This window comes from Semicossyphus pulcher, unplaced genomic scaffold, assembly GCF_022749685.1.
Source record: "Semicossyphus pulcher isolate SPU_LCO1_2020_fin unplaced genomic scaffold, fSemPul1.0.p SCAF_11, whole genome shotgun sequence".
Lineage (NCBI taxonomy): Eukaryota > Metazoa > Chordata > Actinopteri > Labriformes > Labridae > Semicossyphus > Semicossyphus pulcher.
In genome coordinates this window covers 15,202,100-15,219,350 of record NW_027211615.1, presented here as the reverse complement: position 1 = coordinate 15,219,350, position 17,251 = coordinate 15,202,100, and the positions used below count along the sequence as shown (strand labels likewise).

The 17,251-nt window shown below is 41.5% G+C and overlaps 1 protein-coding gene across 1 annotated transcript in view; it reads left to right on the top strand.

Moving 5' to 3' along the window:
* Window positions 1-12,624, top strand: part of nbas (NBAS subunit of NRZ tethering complex) — a 185,129-nt gene extending 172,505 nt beyond the window's left edge. The window contains exon 53 of the mRNA XM_069657356.1: window positions 11,595-12,624. Coding sequence (XP_069513457.1) covers window positions 11,595-11,870 — 276 coding nt within the window. The 3' untranslated portion in view covers window positions 11,871-12,624. The remainder of the gene's footprint in view (window positions 1-11,594) is intronic.
* The last annotated feature ends 4,627 nt before the right edge of the window (window positions 12,625-17,251 follow it).

Sequence of the window (17,251 nt, the reverse complement as noted above, 5' to 3'; positions counted from 1 at the left end):
ATAAGAGAAAGCCTCTCTATTAAGCGACAGAGCCCCCATTAAATGAAACGTTCAAGCTCCTATATCGGTACACCTTAGCAACACGCTGCTTTTATCCCGCAGAGAACAGAGAGCGGGGCTGAGGGAGGCGGGGAGTTGGAGGGGGTGAGAGAAAAGATGTGTGATTTAGATGCAGGGAGAGGAAATCAAATGGGATGTGTGGAGAGGGAGATAAATAGGATAAGAAAGGACAGAGATAAAATAAAAGAACAAATGTAAAGTAAGACAGAGAAAGACAGAGGTAAAAAGGGCAGAGCAGGGTGCACACTCTGACTGAAGGAGGGATGGTAATGGAGGGGAAATAAGTCAGAGCCAGTTGCCGAGGAGGAGTGTGCGTGAATGCAGTAAGACAGGTGGTGTTTCACACTGCTTTGAGGAATAATCTCACCTGTGAATGAGCAGGGGTATGTTAAGAGCAGCACAGAACAGTGTTCATCTGAAGATTACATCTGCAGAGACAGAGAGAAATCATCTTACATCTAATACATCTGATAATGCATGTGGGTGTGAATCTCTTCTCTGTTTCTTTAGTGTGTGTGTGAGAATATCTCTGTGACTGTGGGAGTATCTGTTTGCAAAATTGTGTTAATACCAAGTACTTTTTGGTTTAATTTGTTTTCAAGTATGTTGTTTCGGATTAGCTAAGAATTTTCCAAAGGACACTAAATAATTTGAAATGGTGCAGACCAAGGAAAGGTCACCCGTAAGATAAGGAAAGAAAGATAAATACAAGGACAAAAGAAAGAGTCCGCCTCCTCCAGGGCTGCACTGAACCCCTGCTTAACTCAAGAAGTAAGGTGATAATGTATAGTGAGCAGCCTGTTATAGCGGAATGGACTTTTCTCACCCTGAAGGAGTTCCTCCGCTATAACAACTTGCCCACTATACATTATCCCGCTCATTACATGGCTACCTACTTACTCGCATTAAAATGAGCTTAGCTAGCTGTTTTCACTCACATTAAAATAAGCTAACCTAGCTGTTTTCACTCATATTAAAATGAGCTAACCTAGCTGTTATTACTCACACTAAAATGACCTAACCTAGCTGTTTTTACTCATATTAAAATGAGCTAAGCTAGCTGTTATTACTCACATTAAAATGAGCTAAGCTAGCTGTTTTCACTCACATTAAAATGAGCTAACCTAGCTGTTATTACTCACACTAAAATGACCTAACCTAGCTGTTTTTACTCATATTAAAATGAGCTAAGCTAGCTGTTATTACTCACATTAAAATGAGCTAAGCTAGCTGTTTTCACTCACATTAAAATGAGCTAACCTAGCTGTTATTACTCACACTAAAATGACCTAACCTAGCTGTTTTTACTCATATTAAAATGAGCTAAGCTAGCTGTTATTACTCACATTAAAATGAGCTAAGCTAGCTGTTATTAATACTCACATTAAAATGAGCTAAGCTAGCTGTTATTACTCACATTAAAATGAGCTAAGCTAGCTGTTTTCACTCACATTAAAATGAGCTAACCTAGCTGTTATTACTCACACTAAAATGACCTAACCTAGCTGTTTTACTCATATTAAAATGAGCTAAGCTAGCTGTTATTACTCACATTAAAATGAGCTAAGCTAGCTGTTTTCACTCACATTAAAATGAGCTAACCTAGCTGTTATTACTCACATTAAAATGACCTAACCTAGCTGTTTTTACTCATATTAAAATGAGCTAAGCTAGCTGTTATTACTCACATTAAAATGAGCTAAGCTAGCTGTTTTCACTCACATTAAAATGAGCTAACCTAGCTGTTATTACTCACACTAAAATGACCTAACCTAGCTGTTTTACTCATATTAAAATGAGCTAAGCTAGCTGTTATTACTCACATTAAAATGAGCTAAGCTAGCTGTTATTACTCACATTAAAATGACCTAACCTAGCTGTTTTTACTCATATTAAAATGAGCTAAGCTAGCTGTTATTACTCACATTAAAATGAGCTAAGCTAGCTGTTATTAATACTCACATTAAAATGAGCTAAGCTAGCTGTTATTACTCTCATTAAAATGAGCTAAGCTAGCTGTTTTTACTCACATTAAAATGAGCTAAGCTAGCTGTTATTACTCACATTAAAATGAGCTAAGCTAGCTGTTATTAATACTCACATTAAAATGAGCTAAGCTAGCTGTTATTACTCACATTAAAATGAGCTAAGCTAGCTATTATTAATACTCACATTAAAATGAGCTAAGCTAGCTGTTATTACTCACATTAAAATGAGCTAAGCTAGCTGTTATTACTCACATTAAAATGAGTTCTGTATCATGTTAAGTTCATGTGACGTCTTCAGTTTTGTATATCTGTCAGTGACAGCCGACAGTTTTTGCATCTTTTAACCTCTCTTGCTTTCTTTAGCTATTTTGTCTCTTTTCTTCCCTTTGTAAACAGACTGAAGTCAAACTTCTTTTGGCGGATTGACATGATTAAAGTTAGTCCTCCGGATTGTGTGATTAGAGCCACATCCCTAGCAATGGTCTGTTCTTCATAGGAAGTTTTTTCTGCTATAGAGAAATAGACCTCATAATGCTGTAATTATCAGAATCAATTATTTAACCCAGTCATGCAATAATAAGGAATATTAGCACTCCATTACTTTTTTTCACATCTCATCACGCCTTTGATTATAACAACTTCCTGTACGCGTATCTCTCGAAAGTTTCCCCGTTCCCCGTTCAGCTTGACAAAATGCTGCAGCTCGACTTCTAACTTGGTCCAAAAATTAGATCATATGAAACCTATCTTAGCGTCTTCAAATTTAAAATACGTGTAATACTGTCTGGCCTTACATCTCCCGGTATCTCCAAGCTGCTCTGCCACTTTGACCAAACTTCTGCCTTTGATCCCAAGGCATAACTGTGCTATTCGTTCCAAAGTTCTGGTTAAACTTTGGAATGCCCAGCACGAGGAGATCAGGCATGCTGAGTCATCGCTCCATTTTAAACACACTTTTATATAAAGCTGCTTTGAATTCTGAAATCAAATGCTTTTGTGTTTGCTTTGTTTTGTTTCTACCTCTTTACTTGTGTCTGTTTGATTTATTCCTGGTATTGTTTACATTCACATTTGAAATTGCCCCTGCTGTAATTGCATTGCTAACTGTCACTTTTTCCCTCTTTCCCTCTCTTTTATGCATGGACAGCACTTTCTTTTTGAAAATTGCAATACGAACAAAGTTATTATTATATCTGATACAGGACTTCAAAAGTCTGTTAAGTTAAGTCTGTCAGAGCTTTTGTTGTGCCAATCCAAGGTAACGCTGCTGTGTTTTGAGGGCTTTTTACGCTGGTTCATTCAGCATCGGCACCCCTGCTACACCCGTGAAACTGGGACTTGAGATGAAAAACTGAAAAATTTGGGCATTTGAAACCTGACCGAGTTACCAGTAGATGATTGAAAATGTGTTATTCAGAGATAAAAATAGTAATTTTGCATTATTTCACGTGAAGTGACCTTTTCGGTTGATTGGATAGTACACTGCACTTCTTCTTAACCTCGTTTTTACTTGCAAATTTTTCCCGTCATGACCAAATTCCAGCTGATACAAGAGCACAACACCCTGAGGCCTTTTATCTGATCTACACATAGGCTCTCCAGCTGTTAGCCGTTAGCATCAGAAGGCTAAATGTTATCGAGGGAGCATCAGAAATAATTGATTTTAGTTCAGTTACTCAATCAGATATCTGGGTGTGTTTACAGAGGAGGCCGAACTGTTAATCGACTGCTTTTACTATTTTATTACTTTAACGGTTCAGTGAGGTTTGCTCTTTTGTCCCAGTTTGTTTAACGCCAACGCTCCAGACAAAAACATGTTTATCATATGAAACCATTTGAAAGGTTTCTGATGTTTCACTCCTCAGTTAATTATTTGCCTTTTCATGTCTTAATTAACTAACCTAAGGTTGATCTCAGCCACAATGCATCCTATTTATCGGCACCACAAAGCACAATGCTGTTGATGAAGTACATAAGACTGACATGCCAGTCTGAGTGATTGACAGGCCTTATCTTAAAGCGCTGCCTCTCTGTTGTGTGTGTTTGCTGGCACTCTGCTCTGTATCTGATGTCATAGATTACTGTGCACATTGTTTCCCCCAGTATCAACACTGTTTTATTTTTTTCATAAAACGAGATACCCCTGAGATCACAATAAAAAAAGAAGATTAATTTGGAAGATAACTTTTTAATTAAAACGGTGTTATAGAAAACCACTTGACACAGGAAGTAACTGAGGAAAAGTAATTTGTTTGGCTGCAGTTTGAGATATGTTTTGATTTTGCTCCACTTTTACTGAGTCTCGCCTCGCTGTGGAAGAGACCACAGTGGGCGTAGTAAAACAGAAGGAGGGAGGAAAGAAAGAAAGGAGTGGGAGTCGAGTGTGTGAGTTGAAAGCGAGACAAAGAAGTAGTAGAGGGAAAGAGCAGGTCGTATTGTTCTTAATGATGCAGGAAAATTCAGTGCAGGCTTTTATTTCTTTTCACTTATGTGGCCTCACGGTTTCCTATTCTGACTTCCACTTACTCCCTCAAACTCCCATCCTTCCTTCCTTTTTCTCGCTTCCTCTCTCTGTTCTGCTCCTCCTAGTGAAGATGTATGGAGCGTGCAGGAACAGAGAGGAGCAGTGGAGCAGGGAGCCAGGGGTTAACACCAGCCTGACTAATGGAAGACAGAGATAAGGGGCTGATAACAGCTGTCCTGCCAATATGAATGAGCTGTCAGTGTAACGTACAGCACTGAGAGATACAGACACGAACACAGCTGCGGTCTACACCGAAGTTTGCTGCAACAAAGTGTTCTTGCAGTCCTTTTAATCCTATTTTTGTCTTTGAATCTTAAAGTCACTTTGTCCCCCCTTATGTAGATTCGACTTTGATTGATTAACTCCACATAAAAAGCCCCTCCCGCCTCACTAACTGCTGCTATGCTTGTCAGGCTTTCAGTTTCCAAGTAGCATAAATGTTTACAACAATAACAACGGCAATTTTACAACCCAAAACTCCCAGTTATTCTTCACTTAAATAAGTGCTTGGCTTAAGAAGTTGGTCAACAAAAGCAGGCCTCTCATTTTTAGCTGGCTAAATTCATTTTACACCTAACATGTCTACTCTAGCCCACCACTATGGCTATCTGTTAGCTAGCTAGCTTATTAAGCTACTGCTTCCTGCAGTAGCCTGCTTACTTTTTAATGCTTCCAGCTGTTTTTAAATGAGAATCATGTAAAAGTGTTATTAAATATGCACTTCAAGGCTACATACATAATATTGTGCTAATAGCCTGAGGCTAAAGCTACATGTCACAGGCAAGAGTTAGCATCTTTACCAGTGATTTATGTACAACACATAATACATAACAGCATTGTTCATATATAGCAGTGTAGGAGTAGTTTGTATTGTGAGTATGATGAGGAATTACGTAGCGTGAGTTACTCAGTCCTCACATTAGTCTGTTAGCTTGCTAATTCATGCTTTTTTGCATTTTTAAAGCGTATATTTTCACTTTTCACACAATGAGAGAACAGGTTTAGGATGAGGAATTACTGATGTTATCTTGTTGACTGTGGAGTGTGCACTTCCTAAAAGTCTAGTAAGAACGTTTTGACGGTGCTTTATTAAACTCAATTATAATTTACTTAATATAGTTCATCAAAAATATGCTAATCTTATGCTTTGGACAAACGCTGTAGCTAGTAAGCTAGTTAGCTGTAAATGCTAATAATAATCGCTCACTATAGAGCAGATAAACAGCAGATAAAGTCTGTTTTACACTTTTGTACTTTCGCTTTTGGTTCTTTAACAGCCAAAAACAAAGCCCTACCCCATCCCACCCATTCCACCACCACCTACTACATCCTTAATAAGCATAGTGAAAAAATCAAACTTATAAAGAGCTGCCCAGACATTGCCTCCCCAAAGCCTCACTTAACACCATGTCCATCTGCAGTAGAGCGGAAACAAGAGGTGTGTGTATGTGTATGAATTTGATTATGTGATTATGTGTCTAATTGCTTGTAAAAGTGGGCTTGTTTACAGCTTTTTGTGCATATTGGACCTGTTAATCTGGCTGTGTTTTGTTTGCAACTCAGTGGGTTGATCCCTGCTCACTGTGTGTGTGTGTGTGTGTTTGTGTTTGTGCGTCTGTGTTTGCTCATGTGCGTCACAACCCACTTTTTATTTGTTTGTTTTTTTATTTTTTTTGGCTTCACAGTCTCTTCGTCTGTCACTTTCAATCATGTCGCGCTGTAAGCAAAGACTGTTTGGACTTGTGTGTGTGTGTGTGTGTGTGTGTGTGCACACTAGGTTTGATGCGCCAGCAAAGCCTGGGGACAGCTAGGATTGAGGGATGGGAAGCAGAGCCTGAGGGAAGGAGAGAAGAGGATGAGAGAAGTAGGGAAGGAGATAGTTGTGTGTTGTCTGGCATTCCAAAGGAGCTTTATGATTTAAATGATAAAAGAAGGCTCGGCCATGCATTATGTATTAGGCATTGTACGTGTACGGTAATTCCAATTAAGCTCTCAGCCGGGTTTTGCTCAGGGAGGGAGAGAGGGCGGAGGAAGACGCATACAGGAAATGAGAGACGTGTGGAGCGAGAGTAGAAAACAAGGGGTGTGCAAAATTGACCGGAACAATCAGGAAACATTTAGCGTCCAGCGAAAACAAGCAGCAAAGACAACCTTGGCTGTCTTTCACAGGGTGAGACAGCAAGAAATGAGAAGGTGATAACAAGAGCGAGAGGGGGGGGATGGACATCTTATTGTTGGAGTTTGATGTGTCAGTTCTCTTGTCATGCTGAGTGTTTGTTCATTCACTCAAGGCGCACGCAGCCTGCCAGCACAAACACACACAGACACGAGAGAGAAGATGCCTCTTGTTTTCGCTCCACTGAAGAGGCAGACAAAGTGTTTTTGAACCTAAAGAGAAGATTTGGACGGGCTTTTAACCCGACACACAAACACACACGCACGTGCACAAAAATCAAACACAGTAGGAGAGGTTTTCATGTCCTTCATGCTGTTGACCTTTGACACAGAAAGAAAAAACATGATGGATGTGCTTCCTTCGCAATCCGATTCTGTTTGCGATAAACTGTTTTAAATAGCGAGGCCTGGACAGACTGTTGTGTAACTAAGCAAGACAGATAAAATGGACTGAGGAGAGAGGAATCAGAAGAGGAAGGAGGCAGGTGTGTGTGAGGATTGTGTACAGGTGACAGTTAAACGCTGTGTCTTCGGATTGTGGTGCACTTTGGCTGCAACAATTATATTTAAACTTTAATGCAATTTCAATCAGGAGAGACTTAATACGTTTGAACAATTATTTATTTACAAGTTGAAATGAAATGTGCAAAGTCTTTGGCGATTAGACTCCATCGTGATGTCATCGTGTGCTGGAGGGGTGTAGAGGCCGAGAGCAGGATAGGATACCCCCCCCGATGGAGTCTAGACACTGGTGGTGATGATGGTGAAGAGAGGATGCAGGATGAGCTGAGCTGACTGGACACTGATGAAAAGGATGGAGGTGACTGGGGTGGAGGAGGGTCGCAATAATCGTCTGAAACGATGAGCAGACTGCGAAAGAGAGAGGAGCAAATTTAAAGTTTGACAGCAGTAAGATGATTGGTTCACAGACGTCGTGTCTAACTCTGGTTGGTTAATGCTTAAATGGAAACGCCCATAATCAGCTGATCAGCTGAGGGGAAAGAGAGAGAGTGTAGCATGAATGAAGTTAATGATGAATGAATGAATGAGAACAGTCTTCCTGCTTGAACTTTCGCTAAGCTACATTAAAACAAAATAAAATCTTTAATTTTGCTGTAATTAAAGAAATAGTTGTTCCAGTTGGAAATACATACATTTTTTCTTCTTCCTGACGGTCAGACCTGTAAATCCATACCAATGATGTCTGTGTGCTAATGCTAGCTGGAGCTTGTTGCCAGTTAGCTTAGCTTAGCATAGCAAAAAACTGAAAGAAAAGGGAAAAGGATTGCCTGGATACGCCTATTGTCTTCTGCCTTTAGCTGCATTTTTAATGGACGTATATGAGCGTGGATTTGATTTTCCTGTCCACCTCTCCGCAAGAAAGAAAGTGAGTGCATTGCCCGACTGTCAAAATATTCCTTTTCTTTCCTTTTTGGTACTTACTTTATGGGTATTGTCCTAGAGTTTTTAGTCTGTAAGTGGGACTTAGGTAAAGAATATAAAAGTAGAATTTTAAATTTCAGGCCGTATTATGAAGTGATGATTATATATAAATGTACACGAACTTTTAACTGTCCCTCATACAGTATGATGCAGGTGGAGGTTTGGAGTAGGCGGGAACTCTTGACGGACAGCAGCGTCAAAAATATGACAGAGCTGTTCCAGTGGTGAAAAGGACATAAAGTTATCTGCTCCGCTCTGATATCAAGATTCCCCTCCATCCCTCTTTCTCTCTACCGCTCCTTCACATCTATTTTCAGCTCCACTGTCAATCCGACTCCAAGACTCAAATCCGCTGTCTCTCCTGACACCGTCAAACAGTAATAGCCTGGGAGGTGTACGTTTGTGTGTGAGCTTACAGGACCAGGTCTGTTTTCCCCTCCATAATGGACTTGTGTGTTTTGCATAATGTTTTCCTAAATTCTCTTAATTGGTCATAACATAAAACTAAACCATAGAATTTGAAATTTGCTCACACCCTGTGTAGTGCAGACTTCCTGGATGTAATAATGTGTTAGTGTTGTGAATGAGCACCCTGCAGGTGTGATACCAGGAGCGACAACAGCACTGACCTCTGCATTTCCCCTTCCTGATTGTAGTTTCAGTGATCCTTTTAATCAGCGAGACATAAATATGTTTTCTTATCATTTTCAGATGTCACCTGGTTGAGCTTTCAGACCAGTGTATGCGCCAAGTGTGAGCCTTTACGCCAGCCAAACACTGCAGAAGGTGGCATCAGTAATTAGCACCCTCTCAGGTTAAATCAAGTCAAACTCATTTGTTCAGCCTTTAATCAAACTAATGGCCTCATGGGCACCACAAGGCAACATTTAACAAAGTAAAACTATTGAAAAGAAATTAGGGCCTTTGACATTTTTGGTCTTAGGAAGTCATTTTAGTGTTCTTTCAGCGTAAAAGCCTCCTTTATGGAAGGCGGTGAAAAGGCTAAATCAAAGCATGAGAAATTACAATTCTGTGAGGCAATCTCTTCTCCGTAGTTAAAGGGCCAGTTTGCCGATTTTCAACCTCAGTCCTATCATGCTATTATGGGGAGCAAATGCCATTATGGTAGGAAAAAATGCAATTTCACTCTGTGCCTTTGGAGAACGCTATCCGCTTCTCCAATGGGCCCTGGAAACCCCCGCCAGACTACGTTAACCGAGTTTGCTAATCTACACTTCCTCAATCTAGGACTCCCGCCTCCGATGTCATGTCTCGTTCAAAATCGTAAGGTTTGAAACGTAGACTGCAGACTGCAGATTTTTTAGACGATCCAAAGGTATATTCTCATCGTATTTTTGATTCTGTACCGCTCTGAGCCATCGCCTGCAGTGAAAACAGCAGTATTTCACCCCAGTGTCTCTTGCTGGGATGTTCCTTTCAGAGGGAGGGGCGCAATGCACGCTGGGTGATGTAGGATTGTAAAGTGGGCGAAACCACGAGCTTTCGACTTTCTCCACAGCTATGGCTCCAATTTCAAATATTGTTGCTTCTATTGATTACAGAGAACACCAGCTTTGACTGACAGTGGTTTTTTCTATATGTTATTGAGTTATCCTGACATATAGGACTGATGGCTAACGCTTTGAAAAATAAACCGTACTTCGAATACGTGTCTTTGATGATTTAACATACATCTTTTGGTCATGTTTGTCCTTTATTTGCTGCCTTATCTGCAAAGTTTGAATCATCTATGTAAGATACTGAACTTTAAATGAGGCCAATGCAGCTCTGGAAACCCAACATGCAACATTTGTGTCGAGCCTCTGTTGAAGCTTCAAACCCAAAGTTTGGAGCTGAATATGAAGTTGTTTTGAAGCGCCTCTCCTTGGTTCTTGGTGCTCTTGCACTTAAAAATGTATGTATCTGATGCTCCCGGCGCACGTCTGCCTTTCTCCTCCCATCATACCCCTCCCTTCTCTCTGCTCTTTGTTTCCCTTATTCTCATATTAACCAGACGACCTCCTCGTCCACCGTCTGTCGAAAGATTCAGAAGTGTCTCCCTCTGTCTTCTCTCTCTGGCCCTCCTTCCTCCCCCGGCTTGTCATGAATCACCCGGTCCCGTCTCTCAATGGAAGGAATAAATTGAGTTATTAGACATGCATGACATACTGCACCTCTATAACTATAATATGTCAACTCTCTGTCTCCCATTGGTGCCAAAGCGAGCATGCACTTTCATTGTACTTAAATGGTAAATGCAGCCAAATTCAAAGACTTTTAGAGACACTATGAATCATGGGACATATGGATAATGTTCTTTTTCTGATCTGCTCACATTACAACAAGGCACTTTATGTGCAAAATATGATTCCATAAGGGGAGCATGTCATTGTCAATGAGAGCAGCTGAACGTCTTGACTCGCGTGTGTGGCGTTCAGGTTCACTAATATCCTTCTGCCCTTGAGTAAAAAGATCCTTTGTAACAATTTTGTGGTTTTAAGGATGAATTGTCCTTCAAGAAAGAGAAAATTGGAGCGAGGCCGGCTCAAAGATGAGAGATTTTCGTGTTGAGGGAGAGAAATTCATCCGTATCTGCTCCCCTCCTCGACTACAGAATAGAAGACATGAGCTCCACATTCATAATTGATCCGCCTCAGCTCCAGAAATACCCTGACAGCGACTCGCTGTTGTGCTCGCGCGCACATATGCGTGTACAAGTGCAAGCCTATAATAATAGAGGCAGCAAACAGGTGAGAGGATGCAAAAAAGATGGGCTGAGTCACACACACACACACACACACAGAGGCGGCCTTTCAACCCGCAGCACTCAGCCCAGCTTCTCCGTGAACTGCGAACCTCTCACCGCAGCCCCCGACGGCATTTAGTGGTTTGAATTTGCATGCAATTATTCTGATGTAAAGAGGCGGAAGATGGGATTAAAATATGACGTAAAGGGGGCCTGTTTATGGCTGTGTGAACATGTGTTTCCGAATTGTTTTGGCAACTGAGAATGTTCCCGTCAAAGCTGCAAAGTGCTGCAGAGGAAGAGGAGAGCAGAGTGTGTGTTTGTGTTTGTGTGTGTAAAGGCTCATAGTGGTCAGCCGCAGTGTCAATGCAGGATTTGACCTCATCAGGTTTCTTCAAGCGTGCAACACAAACTCCAAATAGTGCTGCAGCTACAATACAAGTCTGGTACATTTCCAAACCTATCATCCACTGTCATTGTTTTATCAGCCGGTGGGTGTTCAGAGCACAAGAGCTGATGATAGCTGGTTACCTGGCAGAGGCTCTGGGTGCAAATCCGCCAGAATCTTTTACTTTTGCTTTTGAACAGAAAGTTAGTCTCTCCTGACTCTATCCCCACATATGTGTTTACACTTCCTCCCCCCTCTCTGTCCCTCCAGGAAACGGCCTCCTCCTGCGACGCCGAGCTCCTCTCGTTGCTCCTGGACGCCGGGCTCCTGGTGGGCTGCGTCTCCTCCGCCCTGTACCCCCTGCTCAGCTCCCACATGCTGTCCCACCAGCAGGAGGGAGGCTGGGACGTGGAGAAAGCCGCCGCCGAGCTGCTGGCGGCCGGCCACGGACCCGAGGCGGGCTCCCTGCTGCTGGCTCACCGCGGAACCCACCAGGCCCAGTTCACCTTCAACTCCGCCTTGGCCGTGCTCAGGAAGTGGCTGTGAGGAAGGAGAGAACGTGACGGGGAGGCGGGTTGGAGCGCAGCCACCGACTGTGGTGATGAAGCAGATTTAGGGAAGCAGAGTGGAGAGGCGTTGAGGAAGGAGTGGAATTAGATTGGACCGAGATCTGAGGAAATTAGCGCGAGGCGAGAACAGAAATATCAAGGCGTTTTGTTCTGTAATTTGGTTCGAGGTTCATCAGCGTCGACAGCAGCTGCAGTGTCTGCCTTGAAGGTATAACAACGGATACTTTTAATGCTGAAACATCTGCTCAATTAGAAACACACTCACACACAACCTCTGCAGTCTATCAGTCATGAATGAGCGTTCACACTGATCAGAAAATTGCATACATTTGTGTGCTGTTGTGTGATAGAGTAATTGAGCGCTAGCCGGGAAGCAGTGGGTGTATATTAGCCTATTGTTCCGTGACAGGTTCGCCTCTTTGACGTCCCACCGTTAAACACCCCGACTCTGCTCCATTGTTCTCCCCCTAATAATGTCTAATTAATTCCTTCTAAACAAATTAGCCCCACAGTTGCCCCGCGCTGTGTGTATGTGTGTGTGTGTGCGGATGCACAGATACTGTATACAAGCACTGACACACCAGGGATATAATGTAGAGCTAATTATGATGAGGAATAAACATGTTTCTTTGTGTGTTTATGCACATAGTAATGCTGTCAGCACGGTTTGTTTCACTCTGTAAAGCCCTGGCTTTATTCTGTCTCACCTTACTAACCTTAAATAAAGAAAATCCAACACTAGACACAAGATTGAGTCTTTTTTTCCCCCCAATTTTCTCCCATTCCCTTTCCATCTTTATAATAGTGTTGGTGGGAAAGTGTTTAATATTGCAAATCTGTCCAACTGATGACTGTAAATCTTTGGAGTGTGAAGAAAAGATGTTAAAGTCGCTCCTTCACTTTTCTTTTTAATGAACCGGTGTTACAAAGATTTGTGTTCCGTCTAAAAATGAAGGCCATAAAAACATTTCCATTTTAGTTCGAATATTATTTCCACATTGGTCTGAGGTAATTACAGAGGTGTAAAGAGTGCTGAAATACTCTACTCAAGTAGAAGTACTGTTACTTTACTGAAATTGTACTCAAGTAAAAGTACTTGAAGTCAAAGTTACTTAGCTACTTTCCCACCCCGCTAATTTTTATAATAAACACATATTGTCAAGGTGAGTGTACACATGCATCCTGTGCAAATGAAATAAAATGAATCTGTTATTTGCTGGGCCCTATGTTTACATGATTAGGTGTCAAAATGACGAGAGATGGACCTTTTGTCAAAGGGTAAGATCCTTTGTCTAACCAGAAACAGCAGTTAAACAGCTCTCTTCATAGCCACCAGACTCCATTGACAAAAACAGTAATTTTACCTCACAGAACACAGGGGTTGCTGATGGTCTACCGCTGCCTCGATCGGTTCTTTAGTTTGTGTTATTGTGTGGTGTTTTTAAGTGTTCGTTCGGTTCCGAACTGACGTGTAACGAGGCAGCGGTAGACCAGCAAGTCCGGTGTTCTGCGAGGTAAAATGGATTAATGGAGTCTGGTGGCTTTGAAGAGAGCGATCTAACGGCTGTTTCTGGTTAATCAAAAAGCTTCAATCAGTCTGTGTCAAAGGTGGTGTTTCCTCCAAACTCTCTTCTGTCCCATTCATGGTTCACTCGCGTTATGCGCCGGGTTAGGAGCTGCAGCTCTCCTTCGCTTCAGACCCAGTGAAAATCAACCGGCACCGCTGTTTTGTCGCGATGCACCACACCTTGATCTGATTGGCCTGTTTTTGATGTGATGCATTTGATTGGTGTCTGGTCCAAGTCACTTTTTCTATCTAGCTTGCAATATCCGTAGGATGTACAAATGTAGCTTATTAATTTACTTCATTTAAACCATACTTAATTAAAAGTAAAATTACTGACTTTGAAAAATACTCAAAAAAGTACACGAAAAAGCTGCTCAGTTACAGTAACGTGGGACTTCTTGACTTCCACCTTTGGGTAATTCGAGCCCTTCGACACAAACATGCAGGACTCTCTCTTGCCCTTAAAATGCACTTTTCACTAAAGCAGTTGTTTACTGGTCAGCATGCACAACTCCACAGAGAGTTTCAGCAAGCAACTCTTCTCGCCTCTGTGCTGTCACCAGAAGCATTCGTAATCTTTTCTCTGATTATTGCAAACTGGTGAAATATTTGTGTTTAGTTTCAGGCCAAAGAATGGAAAAAACATCCGTCTAATTTATTTCATTTGTCAAAGTGTTTGCAGTTTGGACTAAAACTAATGAAGTTGTGCTGACTGCAGGTCCCCGGAGCAGCCAGTGTTGTTTTGTCTCTGCACTAAAAAATACATCTGCCCAATTTATTACACTGAGGTACTAATGAGACTGCAATAACCTCGATAACATCACTGTGGTCTCTGATATTAAGGGCACTACATTAACGCAAAAGTGTTGATTATTTCAGTTGAGAGATTACTGCTGTTTTAAAAGAATATATATATCTTTGAACTTATAAAAGCTCATGTACTTCCATCCACCAATCAGGATTCAAATGTTATTCTCTCATGCCATCAAACCACATTGATACAGCCCAGATGCCTTTCCTGAGTGTTTGTGGGGAAACTGTCAATTAATAATAACAAGATGTTCGGTTACGTGGACTTTAAATGTTGCCTTTTAAGTTGTACTTGTTTATTATAGAGGAGTACTTATGGCCACTCATAACCTGACATCAAATCTTAAACATTTCTGTAACTAATTAATTAAGATTTTGACAATGAACATAGCAAGACAGTGTGGGAGTGGTTGGATCATATTTCACTGAGAATGGCCTGACAACACTACCGAAAAAAAGCCTACCTCTTTCCTAAGGTGGGGTACACACTCAAGATAATCAAGACGATTTTGGGTCCGATTCCATCAAAAGTGAGCAAGTAAGTAAGTCCCGATTTGTTGATGACTCTAAAGTTTATCTTGCCTGATGTTCCTGTGGTGTGAGGTGTGTTAAGAGTGATTTTACTTCCCCAAACTGCTAAGAAGAACGTCGGGCCACACCGATTTCAAATATTAAAAATGTTCAATATTTACGATCCAATATCCTGTTGTGTGGGGGGAACCCTGATAACAGCCGAGCACGCACTCTGTAGAAGCAAGCTGACTGAAGACAGAAGCGCAACAACCGCAGCTATGGTGGCCAAAAGCCAAAAAGTATAATGTCACATGTACAGCCCGTGACTTCATCCTTTTTTTTATTCTCAGTGAATTTTCAGTAAAACCATCCAAAACTGATCATCGGCAGTTCTTCCTGCCCGTCGTTCGCCATGTTTGTCCAAGTCGCGTGTGATCACGAGTGTTTTGCGAGATTTCCAGTTGTGAGAGTTGGGACTCTGGTTGTTCGTGAATGAATCTGTTAGTGTGTGGTGTGCTGTTCTGGCGTAATTGTTGCTGTCCACACATTACAGGAACAAAACTGTTAAATCTATCCTTATTTGTCATCATGTGTGGGGTCTCTTACATTTCGGTGTGGGCTAGCCTTAATGCATTTTGGTGAAAAGGTTGCTAAAATCTGATTGGTGCATCTGTTAGGGCCTGTGTCCACTAACAGCGTTTTTTTTGTGCTGGCAGCGCCCACAACCTCAATTTCAGAGCGCTTCTCACTGGCACCTACTGTTGCTAGGTTACGAAAGTTGTCTGGTGGTACTTCCACTTCCCTCTGTAGTGATCGTTAAGTTTAAAATTGCTCTGCTATGCTGAGTATTTGCTTTTGATTAAGGAAATTTTAACTTGAAACATATCACAATTGCGATGGTTAAACAATTTATTTACTCCTCTATTCAGCTACAGACGCATAAGACGTGATGACGTCGAACAACAACAGAAGCCTGTTTAAAAAGTAGTATTGCGATTCATCTCTTCATCTTATCGATTTGACTCGTCACTTATATGTATCGATTTTTAACTGCATTGCGAGTTACATCCCTGCATTGTATAGGGGAAAAAAGCTGTTAGTGGACACAGGCCCTTTAGCTCCGCCTCATTTGAAACCAGTTAGTGGACAAATAACTCCAGAAAATATCTCAAATGAAGTGACCAAAATAGTTCCACTTGTACACACCTCTCAGAGAAAGCAGCTGACAGAGGAGACAACTTTTTTTTTTTTTTTTTACATCATTTAAGATTTGAATCAAGTCTTCAGGGGCTTTAAAAAAAAGTGCACTTATGTCTTCAACCAGTTTTAATTAACCATCCAGATGCAGCTTGTTAGAACAGCTCTTGATGGCTACCTTATGGAAATGTGACACCAGCGACTTTAAGCTCCGTTTAAACGTGTTCATGCGGTAAGGAGCTGATCATGTTTCCATATTTGCTTGTTAACTTTCTCCTGCTGTGCTTAATCCCTTAATTGAAGGAATAGACATTATAATGATTTAAGCATTGCTTTTTCTGTTACATTTATTCAAGCTCTTAATTCCACCTTTGTTTCTAGCTTGTAATATTTTATTTTAGATCCCCTTCTGGTTCTGTTGTCATTTTCAATCCTCTCAGGCTGTAACTAAAATGAGAATATATAATTTTTCAGTATTGTACAATACGCGACAGTAATTCACTTTGTCTGGCAACATTTAAAACAGCTGCCAGGAGCGGAGTCGCTCGTGTCAGGACAGAAATTGAATCAAGGACCGAGGCTCTGAAGTATTTACCCTGACAGCAATATCGCTGTGTTTCAGACCCGTATATGAGGGATGTGGACGTGCTGGGTGAGTGGGTGGTCTATATATCAAACAAGGGAGTAATGAATCTCCCCACCTGTGGAGCGGAAGAGGAAAATGAGACAATGCTTCTGCCAGTGACCGGATACAAGAGCAACAGCAGGAGACTAAATCAGAAGAACTTTTTCCACGTCTGCTTCTGCAAAAGAAAATGATCCCATACCGGGAAATAATCTTGTGGAGAAGAATGGGTCCACTCCCTCCATCACGGCTCGGCCATTTAACGCTAAGCTAGTGTCAGGCTACGATAGCTAAAAGATGACTGGGCTCTGCGGTCTTAAGAAAATACATTGAAGCTCATTCCCTCGTGTTAGACGTGTTCTCTGGAGCCTGCAAAATGAATTAAATTGGCCTCAGATAGTAATCGACCCAGGTTAGCTCATACCCTGAAGCTACAGCAGGAGTCCATTTTTAGTCCGGCCCAGCGTGAAATCAACTCTTCGTGCTTAACTAACAAGATTACATGAGGGCTTGTTGTAATCAATCCGAGCTGTAAAATGGTGCGCTACATCACAGGTGATGTTTGAGCCAAATCTACCTGACAGATAAGTAGTTAGACATCTGTGTGAGAGAGCGAAAATATGTAGAAACCACTGAAGAAGAAAGG